Source organism: Pan paniscus, chromosome 3, assembly GCF_029289425.2.
Source record: "Pan paniscus chromosome 3, NHGRI_mPanPan1-v2.0_pri, whole genome shotgun sequence".
Lineage (NCBI taxonomy): Eukaryota > Metazoa > Chordata > Mammalia > Primates > Hominidae > Pan > Pan paniscus.
Window position 1 is genome coordinate 180,084,291 of NC_073252.2, and position 16,368 is coordinate 180,100,658.

The 16,368-nt window shown below is 37.4% G+C and overlaps 1 protein-coding gene across 9 annotated transcripts in view; it reads left to right on the plus strand.

Annotated features, from left to right (window-relative positions):
- The window catches only part of TENM3 (teneurin transmembrane protein 3), a 2,735,422-nt gene that overhangs the window by 2,270,183 nt on the left and 448,871 nt on the right, over positions 1 to 16,368 (plus strand). For 6 of the 9 annotated variants that reach the window (XM_034959455.3, XM_063604002.1, XM_057302221.2 and 3 more), the window contains one exon: positions 7,186 to 7,464. The exons of the other annotated variants lie outside the window; for them this stretch is intronic. In XM_034959455.3, coding sequence (XP_034815346.2) covers positions 7,186 to 7,464 — 279 coding nt within the window. The remainder of the gene's footprint in view (positions 1 to 7,185; positions 7,465 to 16,368) is intronic. 9 annotated transcript variants of the gene reach the window in all.

The window sequence follows — 16,368 nt, forward strand, 5'->3', positions numbered from 1 at the left end:
GGCTCGGCAGCCAACCTGCTTTGTGGATTACCCACCAGAAGGTGTGAGTAGATAGATGTAGCTTACAGCCCTCCTCAGGACGCAGTGGGGGTAATCCTTTCCCCCTGCCTCGGCCTTCATTGGTCTGATGTCTTGAGCCCCAGCTTACTGCTCAACTTGTATCTGGTTCCTTGCCACGTTGCCCATTTTGGATCCACAGTGTGACTCACCGTGGTGCTGCTTCAGTCGCAATTATTAAACACCTGCTGCTTTATGCCAAACCATAGGTGTATTTATACCAATACCTACTGCAGTTTGACTATCAGATATCAGCAGATACATTGCAGGCGTATTATCATTGCCGGGCCTTGGATTGTTCTAAAGAAGTCATTTCTAAGTAAACATAAGAAGCAAATTTATTTTCAGAATGTTTTTGATTTAAAAAAAAAAGCTATTTTAAAGTTATTTCTCAATTACAAATGTTTACTAAAGCTTTTTTTATGGTTGCCCCATTAAATCCTTCATTTCCAGACCTAAGACATGCTCTTTCTTTATACGTCAGCCAACTCACAACCTAATTTTTCTTATTTGGGCCACCAAACCTTCCATTCAATATGCATATGTTCGTCCTCCCCTGGAGGCCTCACAAATTTTGTCTTGAAGAAAATGCATCTTTTCTGGGGCCATTCATTCTAGTCCTGGCTTTTCAGCTTGCAAATATACCTAGGGTTTCCCTTTCTTACCCGCCTCCTCAAGTTCACCTTAGTGCCCAGCCTGGAATTTCCATTGAAAGCTGCATTTGTGATGATTGCTGAGGGGGTGTCCTGCAATGGCTTCCATTAGACTTGTGTTCTGAGTCATCAGTTAGATTATGAGTATGGTGTCCAGTGGTCATTTTCAGCGTCCTCTGGAAATTCATGGGTTTCAATATGTGGTTATGGGTATTAACAACATATTAATAGATAAATCAAGTAAGTAGTTGAAATGGGGTGGGGACCTTAAGGTATTTAGTGGGATTTTAAGTTAGTTTCTTAAACCTGTTTTTTGTAGGGCCTTATGAATAAAGATTTGTAGCCTCACTGAAATTTCTATTGCATGTTCAAGAATGGGTATTTTGTTCAAATGGTGACACATTTAACATAAAAGGTTAAAGAGTTTGGAGTGTCCCATAAAATATGTATTTGGAAATAAAATTACATATACTTCTTTTGTTGTGGAATCTTCTTACCATTTTGCAAATACAGCAAAAGAGAGAACTCTGGATGACATGGTGGTGCCACTGATTCAACAAGCACCTAATAAGAAATGCTTTCCCAGTTTGTAGTTTTGTGTTCTGCCTGACTGATGGAGGAGAGTAACTCCATGCCTGAGAATAAATAATTCCATTCAAGCTCACAACAACCAAGGAAAATAATTAAAGACAGCTATAGATTGTTTTATTTATGTGCATTTAATTTATATTTATTCATCCATTTTTTCCCATATTCAATTTTGGGGTTACTGTAGGAGAAATGAATGGTTATTCTCCTTTAAAACAATCCATATATGATGAAGAAAAAGGGAAGGATTGAAATGGAGGGGGAAATGCTCCCATGTATCTTACAAAGTTTCATTTCTTTACAATAAACGAGGAAGGATTTTTAAAACTGAGCTTCACCTAGAAGAGGCAATAAATTAAATTTCTAATTATTGAATAGAAGCTATTAAACAGCGAATCAAGAAAATATATTTGTTTTTTAGAAAGAAGATAGGCTTTAATTTTTTCTTTATTATGTTTTTAAATTATTGAAATAATTATCATGAGAAGTAAAAATTCAAAACTATAACATAGAAAATTACTAATTTCCTTCATTCACAACCTTTTCTAAATGACCCATTATAACAGTTATATATCTCCTTCCTCACCTTTATTCAGATTCAACTTATATAACCTGTGGGTCCTTTTCCTTAATTTCCAAAAGTGGGATTATACTATATACACAATTCTACAACTTGCATTCTTTTTCTACTTAAAATATATACAAACGAGCTTCCCTGCAGATCCGAAGACATGGGTCCAACTCATTCTTTATGCTAACCACAGTGTTCCACAGCATGGGCATGCAACTTTTCCAGCCATTCTCTTTCTGGCCAACATTTGGGTTATTTAAAATTTTGCAACAATGCTGTAGTAAACAACTTTTTTAAATAAACATTCTGTATATTTAAGATCAGGTGATTTTATTTCTATAGGATGTAGTTCCAAAGGTAGATTTCCTATGCTAAATAAGATTTCTGATTTTAACAGAAAAATATTTTACATGGAGTGAAAGCAGCATAATAGAAGGCAAAGAAAAAAATGATGGAATAAAATCATAATAAATTTGCATAGCAGACTCACAGAATCAGCTGCTTTTCAGGGGAACAATGATTCTTGTTTGCCCTCTAAATTTCAATACCAATGACCTATATTTTAAGCCCTCATTGCGAACTCCAAGTCCCACATAAATTGTGGTATAAAAGAGAACCAATAGATGATAACAAGTGTTCATGAGCATGTGCAGAATTAAAACCCTCATACACTGCTAGTGGGAATATAAAACACTGCAGTCATTGTGGAAAACAGTCCGGCAGTGCCTCAAAAGTTTCAGTACAGAGTTACCATATACCCCAGCAGTTCCTCTTCTAGGATATGCTCAAGAGAAATGAAGACATATGTACGCATGAAAACTTGTACAGGAATGTTCCTAGAAGCATTCTCATAATAGTAAAAAAAATAGAGATAACTCAAATGTCCATTAACTGATGAATGGATAAATGATAATGTGTCCGTACAATGGAATATTATTCAGCCATGAACAGGAATGGAGTACTGATGCATGCTATGACATGGAAGAACTTTGAAAACATTATTCTAAGTGAAAGAAGCCAGTCACACAAGACCACATACTGTGGATCTTCTTTATTTGAAATGTCCAGGATGGGAAGTAGATGAGTGGTTGCCTAGGGCTGGGGGTGGGAGGGGTGAGGGGAAAATAGAAGGCAGCTGATAATTGGTATGAGGTGTCTTTTTAGGGTGATAAAAATGTTCTAAAATTAATTGTGCCCATAGTTGCAGAACTCTGTGAATATACTGAAAACCATTAAAGCGTACACTTCAAGTGGGTGCATTTTGTGGTATGTGAGTTATGTTTCAATAAAACTGTTTGTTTTTTTAAAGGAACAAACAAGCAAGAGACCAAGAGAGAAGGAGAGAAAGCCAAATCTAGACATTAGAGAAATCCAGACATTAGTGAGGAGAGAATGCCTTCCCCGTGGGGTGCTTTCGTCATCTTGTGTACCTCTGAGACTAGTCCCTCGGGTAGAATCTGTTTCTCATACAAGAGATAGTAGATGTGTTACCCACTGGTGAACATCACCCTGATTGCGGCTTTGAAAAATCCCTCACTGCTCCAACTAGGTTATAGACAAATAGAACAAATTTCTATGAGAAAAAGAACAAATAGCTAACCCATTTTCCCAATCTCCTTCTTTTATTAAAGAGGGAGCTGTGCTATGTGCCAATCTCATTTGAAATATTTGTCCTTATACCATCCGTTCTACTTTGTCAAATACCCTCACTCATTTTTTAAAACGTGAACCTAAAAAAAATGATGCAACCCACCTAGGTTGTGTTTATTCAGTTTTCCTTTTCTAGATTTTCACATTTATGAGTGTCATAAAACAAAAATGCCTAATATAATCCAAGCTAACCTTGCCTTTTAATCACAGTGAATTCCATCCTCAGGTGTACTTTGTTCTTGCTACAATTTATTGTTTTGGTCCTGTTTCAAATTGTAATGGGAAACTCTTGTTGGCTCTGCTGATCAAGGTTACCAAAATTCAATGTACAGGAGATAAATACTTATTTTGCCAGTTATGGCCAAGCAGAATTAATATAAAGACCATAAAAGGCAAAGAAAGAAATTAAAGCAATGTTAGAACTACTGCAAAGAACATGGCTTTTCCAATGTAAAGATAACATGGAAAATGAGAATAAAGTATTGTTCCTTGAAGCCAAAGCTGACTTTACGTAGGATTGTCCAGGGTTCAGCCTGGTCCCAGGGGCATCTCAGCTGCCTTGTCCTGCCTCTTCCCACTTCTCTGCACTGCCATAAAGCCCTCCCCACTACTACAAGCCCAGCCCAGCCCAGCCCAGCCCTTCCGCCCTCCTCCACACCGCTTGTCGCAGTCAGGGAGCTCTGTTCTCTCCATCTTCCCTGCACTGGTCAAAACTGCAGATGTTTTCCATCAGCATAGTGTATCTTGCTAAACACTGCTAGATTGCAAGAAATAATCGAATAGACTAATTTATTCTAGTTTAAGGTTAGATCTTTCCAGGGGTGTTTGCATTAAAATAAGGGATCCTAAAAATAAAAATTTCTTAACCACTGAGGAGAATTGACAACAATAGAATGCGAAGCACTGAGGGAGGTCTGGAGTAGGGATGTTTTTGAATAAAGGCAATTACTTAAGTAAAACTCAACTTTGGTGGTGGTGTCGCTATTTGAAAATGAGTTGAAAATGATCCTCTCCCTACTCTCAAACTATACACTTCTCTGTGATTATTAATTACGTTTGTCAAGGTATTTATTTTTTAAGTGATTTTTTCATTTAGCCCTTTTTTGTGTGAGTCACATTTACATAAACCATCTCCTAAACCAAGTCAGGACAGCCCTGAAAGATGAAAAAATAGAGTGTAAAGTGACTTAAACAGAGCTAGTGAGTGGCTTTAACCTGAGTCCAACTGAGGCCAAGTTTAGTTTTCTCTCCTAGGGGAAACTAAAACAAACTTTTCAATTCAGTAAGGAAATCTAACAGGGATTCCTGCTGTGGTGCTTGCATCATAGCTTCATTTCAGAAGCAGCCCTGGAGAATTTTGAATCATTGTAAGACATTGACTTCAGAGGGAAGTCAATGGAGGGAAGTATTTATGGAGTTTGGGATACGTATATCAATTCATAGGGATGATGTGTTGTGTTTTTAGTTGCAAAGTGAACTGTGTTTACATACCTGGGTAACAAAGATTACAGTTTTCTGCTTCCTTCACCTCATAGATTTTTTGCATCAAGATGGCAATAGTGTGAAAAGCCAATCACTTGGAAATTGTTTCAAGCCACATTGTAGAGATTAGAAAGAGAGTTGTTACTGGCCTTTTCTTTCTCTTTTCATTTCTGAATGTGGGCACCTCTCAAAATAGAGGCAAAAAACAAAGGATCTTATTTATTTTTCCCTCTTTAAAAATTATTTTGCATCCTTATTTTGAAAAATCAGCATGTTTGATGGCAATATCTACACGTTTTAGAGTCCTCCCGTATATTACAAGTGACATATAAATAGCAGTGGGGAAGCTCTTCCACAGCAATTCCATTAACTGTTCATGTGGACACTGGCCTTGTTCGGATTTACTTTCATAAGTACAATCTGCAGTAATGATTTTAACATGCTAACAATACTGAGTCTCATCTCAGTGAGCTTGCCTGCCTTCTCACTGTTCAACGCACAGGCGCTTTTTCCTTTTTTTCTCTTCTTTTACTTCTTCTTTTGACATACTTTTTGGTTCAGATACGTGTTCACATCTCTCTGATAAGCACACTTTGATTTGCAGCTAATTGTAGCAACTGATTTTCATTATTTATGAGTGTCATTGTCGGAATCCATTTGGAAGTCTGACCGAGATAAAGCTGATTCCAACTTCTGATATGACCACAGCAATAAAGCAATTAACCACACTAGTTAAAATGTGTGGCAGCCTGGAGGGTGCTAATATCTTTACAACCCAATATTTACTACATTGTCCATTAGGTTTGATTTATTTCCGAGAAGATTCAACATGTTATCATTTTATCACAAATAATTTATAATACCCTCTTTCAAAAAATATAATGTATGTTTCTCATATCAACCTATTAGCATTAAAATGTTCACAGATTTAAGAGGTAGAAGTAGGGAAATCAAAACTATGAGTAATATAAATGCTTAATATTCTTAAAAGGTTTGGTTATGAGATAGCAGCATTTAAATCAGTCTTTGTAGGTTACTATTCTTTACCTATATTTTGATTCTGATTGGCACCTAAATCTCACACTCTACCATGTCAACCAGAGACAAGAAATAGAAAAGCTTTATGTATGCATGACAAGCAAACATTTTTCTCACTCTTCTCATCCATAGTAGTATAAAACGTGAAATTTCCAGAATAAATACAGGATTGGAAAAGTCATTAATAACAGCAGTCATTTTAAAGTGTCACCTAATTTAAACACCTTTGCTTTAAGTTATTGCAGTGTCATGAGTTTTATTATGCTCAATTTATTAGTAAAGGCCTGCAGAGTTCACAGCCATTTATTTTTCAGGGAACTTGATTTTATCATTAATTTTTAAATACGTAATACTCCCACTTTATTTTTAGAGTGCACTTTATTTGCAAAGATTGGTTTACTCTGATCAATACAGATGTTTTCAGGTGTGTAGTAAAGCAAAAAGCCTAGAAAGTCAAAAATGTACAAAATATGCAGCAAATTTTTTAGACGTTATACTCCAACATTTAATGTGTATATACACCCCCCCACACACACATATATACATATATACATATATACATATATACATATATACATACATACATACATACATACATACAAAATACTACGTGTTATGTTGATTGCTAAGTCAAGGTGGAAAAATATAAGAAGAATGACCAAGCTCCTGTTTCTACTGTTTGAGTAACTTATTCTTGAAGGGAAACTTTTCTCTTCCAAAGGAGTGACATCTGGGTGGGAAAATTTTATTGTTGGGGACTCGAGCCAGGATACAGAAAATAATTCTGACAATTTCCATTGCCTCACAAGTCTGCTAAACAAAATTCTATCATTGCACTAATCCTTTCTCTGGGTTGAGTTCTCATGGTTGGGGCCACTTTACTTGCCCATCTCTCTGGAGGTACTTATGGGCTTAAAGAGTTGACAAAGGAGCTCTAAGTTGGGGCCCCGCCCTCCTCCCATAATTGCGCCCACTTGATCCTATGCCGTGTGACGCTACTGTAAACGCCTGGTGCTGATCGCTGAAAAGCCTAAATGTTTGAGTGTTTATTTCTGAAAGACATTCTTAAAAAAAAAAAAAAAAAAGAAAAGAAACTAACACTGAACATATACTCACTAGTTGTTATCTTTTTTTCCCCCTAATTAGGACAGAATTTTACCCTAAGGCAGTTAGGAGTTTGTGAACCAGCAACTCGAAGAGGACTGGCATTTTGTGCGGAAATGGGGCTCCCTCACAGAGGTTACTCTATCAGTGCAGGGTCAGATGCTGATACTGAAAATGAAGCAGTGATGTCCCCAGAGCATGCCATGAGACTTTGGGGCAGGGGGGTCAAATCAGGCCGCAGCTCCTGCCTGTCAAGTCGGTCCAACTCAGCCCTCACCCTGACAGATACGGAGCACGAAAACAAGTCCGACAGTGAGAATGGTAAGTTTCCTTTTTGGCTTTATAATGTTGGCATTCAGTGCTTCTGTCTGTTTTGGTTGACTCCGGGGGGGGGGATGTTTTTCTTTCCCTCCTCCTTCCTCTCATCCTTCTTTCTCTCTCTTTCTTGTCCATTTCTTTTTGTTTTAATGTAGTAGAACTCAAGAAATGTCCTTGAATAATGCATTTTTTCCTGGAAAAAAAAATCAATATTTGACATCAGATTGTTGAATTAGGCAAGCAGTCTACAATGTTTTGGCTATAGTTTTGAAAACAGGTTAATCATCTACAGAAAAAAAAATAGCTTTGACTTCTCTTGGACCATGTCACCTGTTGTCTTCTGTGGGGTGGCAAAGCACGTGTTGATAAAGTTTACCCCACAGCCGTCTTGCAATCAAAGATGTCTTTGTAGATTCCTCTTGAAGATATCTCAAAGAAGTTGCAAAATCTTAGAATGGATGAGTGAGCACGCAGAATAGTTTATTAACAGGGCTCTAGTGATTGAAGAACAAATATGATCATGCTTTAAACTTAAGAGTTGATGAGAGCAATTGAAATCTTGGTAAAGAGGGGGAGTGTGGCCTTTGATGTTCTTTGGGGACTGGATTACTAAGCAATTAAATCCACACACAAAAATTGGATTTTAGGATATCCAAATAGCAGCTTTTTGTATATTGTAAGAAAAAAAGTCTTTATAAATTATTGGGACTTTTTTTTCCTATTGCCAATGCGGGATGATTTTTTATGAGTTAATTTATATGCAATAATACATTTTAAAGAAAACTTAATTTTTAGTCAGTGCTGCTTCTAGGAAGAATTGGGGCGTCAGCAGCAATGCAGCAAACAAAAAATTCTCCTTCAGCTTTTAATATTAACAGTGCACTTGCTATTTCAGTCTAGTTATTAATGCTATGCATATCCTATGCATCAAAAAGCAAAGAGAAAATTAAAATGAAAGAATTGCATGACATTTGAAAAGAAAAATGGTTGTTTTATCAATGATATTTCAATTTTATTATTTATTGGGTGACTTTGTCAGCTTTGCTTTGTAATAGGAAAGCGGATCTATTGTTAGCTTTCAGTTTCAGCTAAGTCACAGTGTGAAGCAGCACCTAAGGCTTATTAGTTATTTTCTTTCTATTCATGAAAAAAGGTCTAATTTAAACCAATGCAATCAATTTCTTATCTTAAGTAGAATATCTTAGTGCATTAAACCAAAGTCAAGATCAAATAATAGCTATATACTCAATATCTTCATTTGGAAGTTTCAGTTCTTGGTGGAGGCTGGCTTTATTCCAATTCAAAAGAAGAAACAAGGACAGTTATTTTGATAAAATGAGCCTCAGAATCAGGATGCCAACATTTCTCTCAGTTAATCCATTCACCTCAGTAACTCCTGTGTTTCTATCCATTTTCCTAGTGGATTCAGAAGTCACTAACCTTAAATACATATGATTTGGAATAAATATTGCTTCCTGTCCAGCTGTACTTCACATAGCACTCCTTGAGCAATGGCAGGTACAATGGTCATATTCAAAGGTAGCACCCAGCATTTAATTTTCTTAAAATACACAATAAAATCTTTGATGTTATAGAAGACTAGAATGCAGCAGGATAATGCGATCAGTTCTGATTATCTGCATCATAGATCATCCACATCCACAGCTATCAAATATGTTTCAACATTGGGTCAGTGTGCACTTTCCAACCAAAACTTCTATGGCATCTCATCCTTTCTCTCTAATAACAAAGGTGTCTTGTTATGGTATCTGTATTGGTAAAATATAAATTAATTTTATGATTTTTAAAATTATACATCTGCTAAAAGGATCTCATGGTGGATTCCCAAACATATGTATTTTTTTTTCTTTTTGGAAAATATAAACTTTGTAACCTTTAGTTAACAACATATAATATCCAAATGTTAGGGAGAAGGGAAGGAAGACTTGAGTTTCTCATACCACTGCCCTCACCATTTGCATGGATTAATATTAACTAAAGGAGGAAATTGTTTCCCCAAGAATCTTGTAGACCTTGTTCTTAGAGTGATGTAAAGGCAAGAAAAGTTGCACTCTTTAATTTCTCCAAGTAGTGGCTAGGAAGCAGAATGAAGAGAGACAGGGAGAGTGTCAAGGGCCTTGCCTTGAAATTCAGAACATTTGACAGCATTTGTTGAGAGTAAATAGGTCAGCCAAGTTAAGAGTATAAAGTGTCAAAAGCAATGTTTGTTGAGCTGGGCAACATGATGACTTAAACTTGTGTTTACTCTTTTTCCGAAGGTTTGGTTGTGGTTGTACTTTTAAACAACGTTTTGATGGTCTAAGAATTCCAAAAGAGAGCAGTTTAAAGAAAGAAACAAAAGAGGAAATAAAATAGATATGTTGTCTTAATGAATACTGGCTATTGCCTATATTTCAAACATATGTCCATAGGAACTTTTCAGATTAATTTATTTGTTCTGAAATTTCAGTGATTACTTGGAACAAGATTTCATTTAATGTAATTAATTGCATTAAGATATAGGGAAGCATAATTTTCTGAAGTATGTAGCCGACCTTATAATTTTGAATTGTGGAATTAAACAATAGCACTGAGGATTTTTTTCCTGATATTAAAAAATTATGTGTCTTTCCCTTAAGCTGGGTTATAGTAAGAAGTGAAATTTGCAGTCATACATAGGTTCTTCTAACAACTTTATAAATAATCGTCTCAAAACTAATTCACATTTTTGCCTATATTACTACTTTTAGTCAAGTAATTCTAATATAAAGTTAACAAAAATAATTCAATTCTACTATCTTCAGGTATTTTTAATTGCTCTAACTTAAAAAGCTATAGATTTTCTGGTTATGTTTTCTTTTGACTCTTCAATTCTTTTCATTTTCTCTTTTATTCATTTTCATACTAGCTTGAGATGTGTTCTTGGAAGTTCTATTATATCACTAAAGGTTGAAAAGAGAAGGAGATGGGTGAAATAACTCACCAAAAGGAAACTAATTTAAGAGCCAGATGCTGATGTGTTTTCATCTGGTTTAACGTGAGAGCTTGCCTTGACTGTTTTCTTCATTTGAAATAACTGTGAATGAGGCTGTTTTTCCCAGAAAAAAAAAATGTTATTCAACATTGTAAAATTATGCAAGCAGAGTGCCTGATGTTCTAGCTACAACTTCAAAGAAGAATTTAGTCACTAAAAGGGATTAGATTCCATTTATTTATTGATAAAGAGGCCAACAGTTCAAGTTAAGAAGGCGCTAGAACTGCTGTGAGGCTAATGAAATTTTGACGGCCCGAGCCTCCCACAAGAGTAAGAGAACATTCGGACCGTGTCACACAGCTCCCTGTTAGCTGAGAGTCAAAACAAGTGATAAGATTTATTCTTTTGCAAAACTAACTTTTCACCAGCCATGGGGAGTTGACATTAAAAAGCATTTTGAGGAAAAAAAAATTTTACAGTATATATTGAGTTTCCTATGTAATTCCAAATATTAATCTTGTTCCAAATGAAGGATATGGGAGAAGCCCTTTCTTGGCACCCATTGATTGTTGTGGTGTCGTGGTCGTAGTGGACTGCCACACACCAGGGCAAGTTCTGGAGAGACGGTGATTTGGGATCACCTACTAACAGCAGTTTGAGTAAAAATGGGTGAAAGGTTATAAAATCAGTGTGATGGGATACCCCAGTCAAAGGTAGAATTCTCAGTGTGCTCTGGTTTATTGTAGGCATCTCTCCTGTCTCCAATGTGGTTTTTGTTTTGTTTTGTTTTGTTTTGTTTTTTGAGACAGTCTCGCTGTGTCGCCCAGGCTGGAGTGCAGTGGCGTAATCTCAGCTCACTGCAACCTCTGCCTCCCGGGTTCAAGCCATTCTCCTGCCTCAGCCTCCTGAGTAGCTGGGATTACAGGTGCACAACACCACGCCCAGCTAATTTTTGTATTGTTAGTAGAGACGGGGTTTCACCATGTTGGCCAGGATGGTCTCAATCTCTTGACCTCGTGATCTGCCCGCCTCTGCCTCCCAAAGTGCTGGGATTACAGGCGTGAGCCACCGCGCCCGGCCACTGACGTGTTGTTAAAAGAGCCGTGACTGAAGTCCCACCACCCAGCGTTGCAAGTGCTATAATCTGACCTCAGTTCCAAATACCCATTTAAACGTCAGGAACAAAGGGCTTTTTTTTTTTTTCTCAAAACATCAGTCTTTAAGCTTTAAAAATGTTTCCATGGAGAGTAACTCAGTGTCAAGAGATGTGCAGAAAATCCAAAGAAGGGTAAGGTTGCCCCTGGTATCAAGGAAATAAGAACCAGAAGTCATCAGGACAGTGAAGATATTTAGCAAAGAAATGTAAGTGGGAAAACATGTAATAAAGTTAGTTTTGTGATTTAATAAATAAATAAAATGTTTGCGTATGCATCGCTTCCCAGAAGCAGCCAGGCATCTATTGTTTTTTGTCATCCAGCCAGTGTGACGTTGTCACAGGTGCCTGGATTTGGAATCACACTGGTCAGGGCTCACATTCTTTCATTCATCCCCTGTGACAGTTACCCCCTGAATCACCTAGAGTGGCAGTTGTCAACTCTTGCATGCCTTGTCTGCTCCTTCAGCTGCCTGCTGAGTTCTGGAGGGGCAGAGCTCTCCTGTTGGAGTCTAGTTCCTTCTTCCTGCTCCTCAGCCTGTTAGCCCCCTTGGAGAAAGATGACCTTTGATGTAAGGCAGGCCAGCAGGCGTTGGTGCTGCTCTTCCACCTCCTCGTGACTCAGGACCCCGAGAGCCTCCATTGAGGACAGTCTTTGCGAATGTGATGCCCGGAGGCGGGACTCCTGGTTTTGTATGGGCACTACCACCTCCCGACTTTGAGACCTTGGGCAAGTTGCTCACCATTCCGTGCCATGGTTTCCACGTTGTAAAATAGGGACAACAGTAAACAGGGCTATAGTCCTATGAGGTCAGGGCTGTTGTGAGCATTAAGTGAGTTCAGGTATGCCTGACATCTAGTGAGTTCCGAATAAGTGTGTGCCCTTATTATTATTTGTAAAAGGTGGAAAATTATATCTGTTTTATGTGGCTATGAAGATTAAGTTAAATAAACAATATCAAGTGCCTACCTAGTTTGGACCATAATAGATATCTCCTCCTCCCCTCCCCCACTCCTCCTTCCTTACCCCACCCCACCCCAGGGCTGCATTCATCAAGTGTTCTGGCAAGATGGAGGAGAACTCACGGTGTCTTCCAGAAAGGGCGCTGATCATTTGCGCAGTCTGGAATTTCTGTCACCATTTATTGACTCTCTTATTTTTCTCCAAAACCCCACATCCTTTTTAATTTACTGTAATTAAATGAATGTACATTGAATGGTGCTGATAATTAGTCTGATGGTTGTAGACTTCAAAGATTTTAGCATGCTCCTTCCCCTCCTGGCCAAAGAAAATTTCAAAAGTAGTGTTTCCCTCAAAGGCATGTTACTTAGACAGCTGGTCAATTAAAAGGCAATTTAACTGATGCTCATCAGTTCACACAAGAAAATAAATCATTCCAAGAAGACTTCATTTCTCTCCTAAGTTTGAGCAATGTACCTGTTGTCAGACCCCACTAATGCCACATTAACTGTGCATGATACTGAAGTATTATGGGCTAATTTGGCTAATGAAAAAGGGTATAACATTAAAGTGCAGTCTTTTTAAATGTAACGGACGCTTTGCACAGCTGAAACACTTTTCAAGGAACCAATTTCACTTGTCCTTTGAAATGGTATTTTAAGTCTACTTTCTGTATGGAGAGACAAAGTCTAAAAGTTGCATTATTGTATTTTAAGAGGAAAAAGGCGTACCCCTCAAACCAATTTGATAAATGACTGTAGTGATAGCATTTCCATCAATCTCTAAAGAGAGAACTTCAGCTATTTTGCAATCCAGATTTCCTTGTCAAGCAGAATATGTTATCTGGAAAGTAGGGCAGTGCCATTTCTTCTCTTCCTGAACAACTGCAGATGGGTGAGAGAGTGAGGAGATAGACGGACTTGTAGCTCTTCCAGTGCTGATCAAATTCTAGGAGAGTTTGAGAGAAACTGCTAGCCAACTATGTCATGTACTTGTGATCATTCTAGGACAACACAAATGCCACATCTCTCCTAGCTCTTTGGAGGAAGGGGTACTATCTTAGTTTTCTGAAGATGATTTGAAGAGAGGTGTACTTTTTCACCTCACTAGCATTATTCCATTCCTTCAACTTTATCCAGGAACCTTTTCTGAGCCTACCTTGGATGTTGATTGAAAGACATAAAATGGAATTCTGTTGCTGTAAGAAACACATGGCATTTCAGTGTTATTCTAATTTTATGAGTTTCTATTATACATACTAAACTATAGCTTGAATATAAATTTCACTGTGGGCCCTCCTCTGGCATGTAATGGTCATTTCTGGCATGGTCTCCTGTGGTAAATTATATTTTATGTTTTATGTGCACTAGAATGTCAAAAATAGCAAAAGTAATATGTCGGTGGGCTTCCTAAATCAGGCTCAGAATTAAAGTGCTGCTTTACAAAATGCCGTCAAATAGTTCCTAATATATAAAAATAACTACATTGCCTTGATAGATATACATTTACAATTTCAATAGTGACTTGTCATTCTTTGAGCAAAAGCTTCCCTGTTTCATTTAAGGATGAAATAGATTCACTTCATGGGTATGTACAAGTCACTTTTTAGTATAATAAGTTATGATTTAACTGGCTGGGCGTGGTGGCTCACGCCTGTAATCCCAGCACTTTGGGAGGCCAAGGCGGGTGGATCACAATGTCAGGAGTTTGAGACCAGCCTGGCCAACATGGTGAAACCCCATCTCTACTAAAAATACAAAAATTAGCTGGGCATGGTGGCAGATGCCTGTAATCCCAGCTACTCGGGAGGCTGATGCAGAGAATTGCTTGAACCCAGGAGGCGGAGGTTGCAGTGAGCCGAGATCGCGCCATTGCACTCCAGCCTGGGTGACAACAGGGATACTCCAGCTGAAAAAAAAAAAAAAAAAGTTACGATTTAAATAAGATCCTAAAAAATTTAGTATTATGAAACTAGAACTGAAACAACTGTAAAGTTCACTACTGTTGTTGTTACTACAGGCTTAAGTATTTATATACATTCATATTTTTCTGTTCTAAGAGGATTTTCAGAAAGCTTGGCAGTTTGCTATGCTTCACATGGAAATTGCCATTTCTATTAAACTCGATTTGTGTTCTAAGTGTTTTTGTTAAAGTATACAGAATATATGCCATCTCTGTTTCAATTCTAAATGTTCTTTTAGTTGTAGAGTTGAAATTAAAGTGAAGCATGCTATGAATGTATCAAAACTGATGATGTATGCTATTTTGATTTTTGAATGTATTTTTGATATCCTTGAAAAATCACAGTGGTAGCAGTAAAATTGTTTTAATTAATGAATTGAATAGCAGTGAGTGCTGAATCAGGTTTATTGATGTAATTATCACTGAAATAGAAAAAATAAGTGTTAGAGCCATAGAACCTTTGCTTATTTGCCATTCCGTGAGCATTCAGGTGTCGGAAAAGCAGCTAACTGAAGGTTTTTTTGGTGTTGTTTAAAGAATATTCTTCTCAAATCATGATAATTCTGTTTATTAACATTACATACACATACAATTTTATACATGATTATCTTGTACATTATTTACTGAATGGTTTGAATACTAACTTCAGTATATTGAAATTTTCTTATATTTATCAGTTGACGAGATCGTTTTCCATAATAAATAGACTGTACGCAAACTAAACGTGAAACCTATTTGAATGCATGTTAAAATGGATAGAAATGCGTATACACTTAAGAAAAGAGCAACTAAAAATGTCTGATGACTATTGCCTTGACTTTAGTCATGCAGAACCTGAAAACTAAATAAAGGGCAACTTATTGAATAGATTTCTTATTTAGTATATCAACTAAGTCTTCATTCAACGAATCATAAATGCTGGATATGGTACCAGGTGCTGGAAAAACAAAAATGAGTAAGATGTATTCCCTGACGTCTAGAAGCTCACAGGGTGGTTGGGCAAACCGGCAAGTAGGCGTGTAGTTAGGTTTTAATGTGGTTAGTGTTATTACAACAGAATATGCAGAGTCAGTGTCAGCCCAGAGCCGATTGTTGCCAACAGAGACTGGGGGCAGGAGAGGAGAGAATGTTTCACAAAGAAGGAAGGAAGCAGCGTTGGACCAGAGGCTTAAAGGATGTGGAGAAATTCGAGATTTAGACAGAACAGCAAAGGAGAATGTGTAACTTCCCTGGGGATGCTCCAAAAGCCACAGGGAGTTTGATGCCTGGAACACATGAGGCTACAAAAGTAGCCCCAGAGCAAAGTCTTCATGGTGATGCTAAGGGATTTGCACGTTTTCCTGCAGGTAATGGGGAGGCTCTGAGGGATTTTAATGCAGAGGAATAGTATGGTCATGTTTGCGTTTTACAGAGTACCCTGAAAGCAGTGTGGAGTATTAACTGTCTTTCCTTAAGGAGAGCAACCTCCCTGGGGACATGGCCCTGTTCACTGTTGTACCTCTGTGCTCACCTCACCTAATACCTGAACCTGGAAATAAAGGTTTTGTTGAATGGAAAAAATAATTGACTTAGAGGTCAAACTTGGAAGCAAATTGGCCAGTTAGATAGTATTATAATTATCAAAATAGGAAAATAGAAAAGTTTGGATCAAAAACCAGAAAGGAAAGGGAGACCCATTTAAGTAGAATCAAGATTTGATGATTAATTGGGGGAAGAGAAACATTTAAAGAGACTGTCTTCCCCAACATGAGAGACTCAGTGAGTGATGGTATAATCCAAGTTGAAAGTTAAAGTATTTTGTCTATGGTAAAGTTAGTAATTCACATGAGAAGACATAGTGTTTGATGTGTCTGTGGG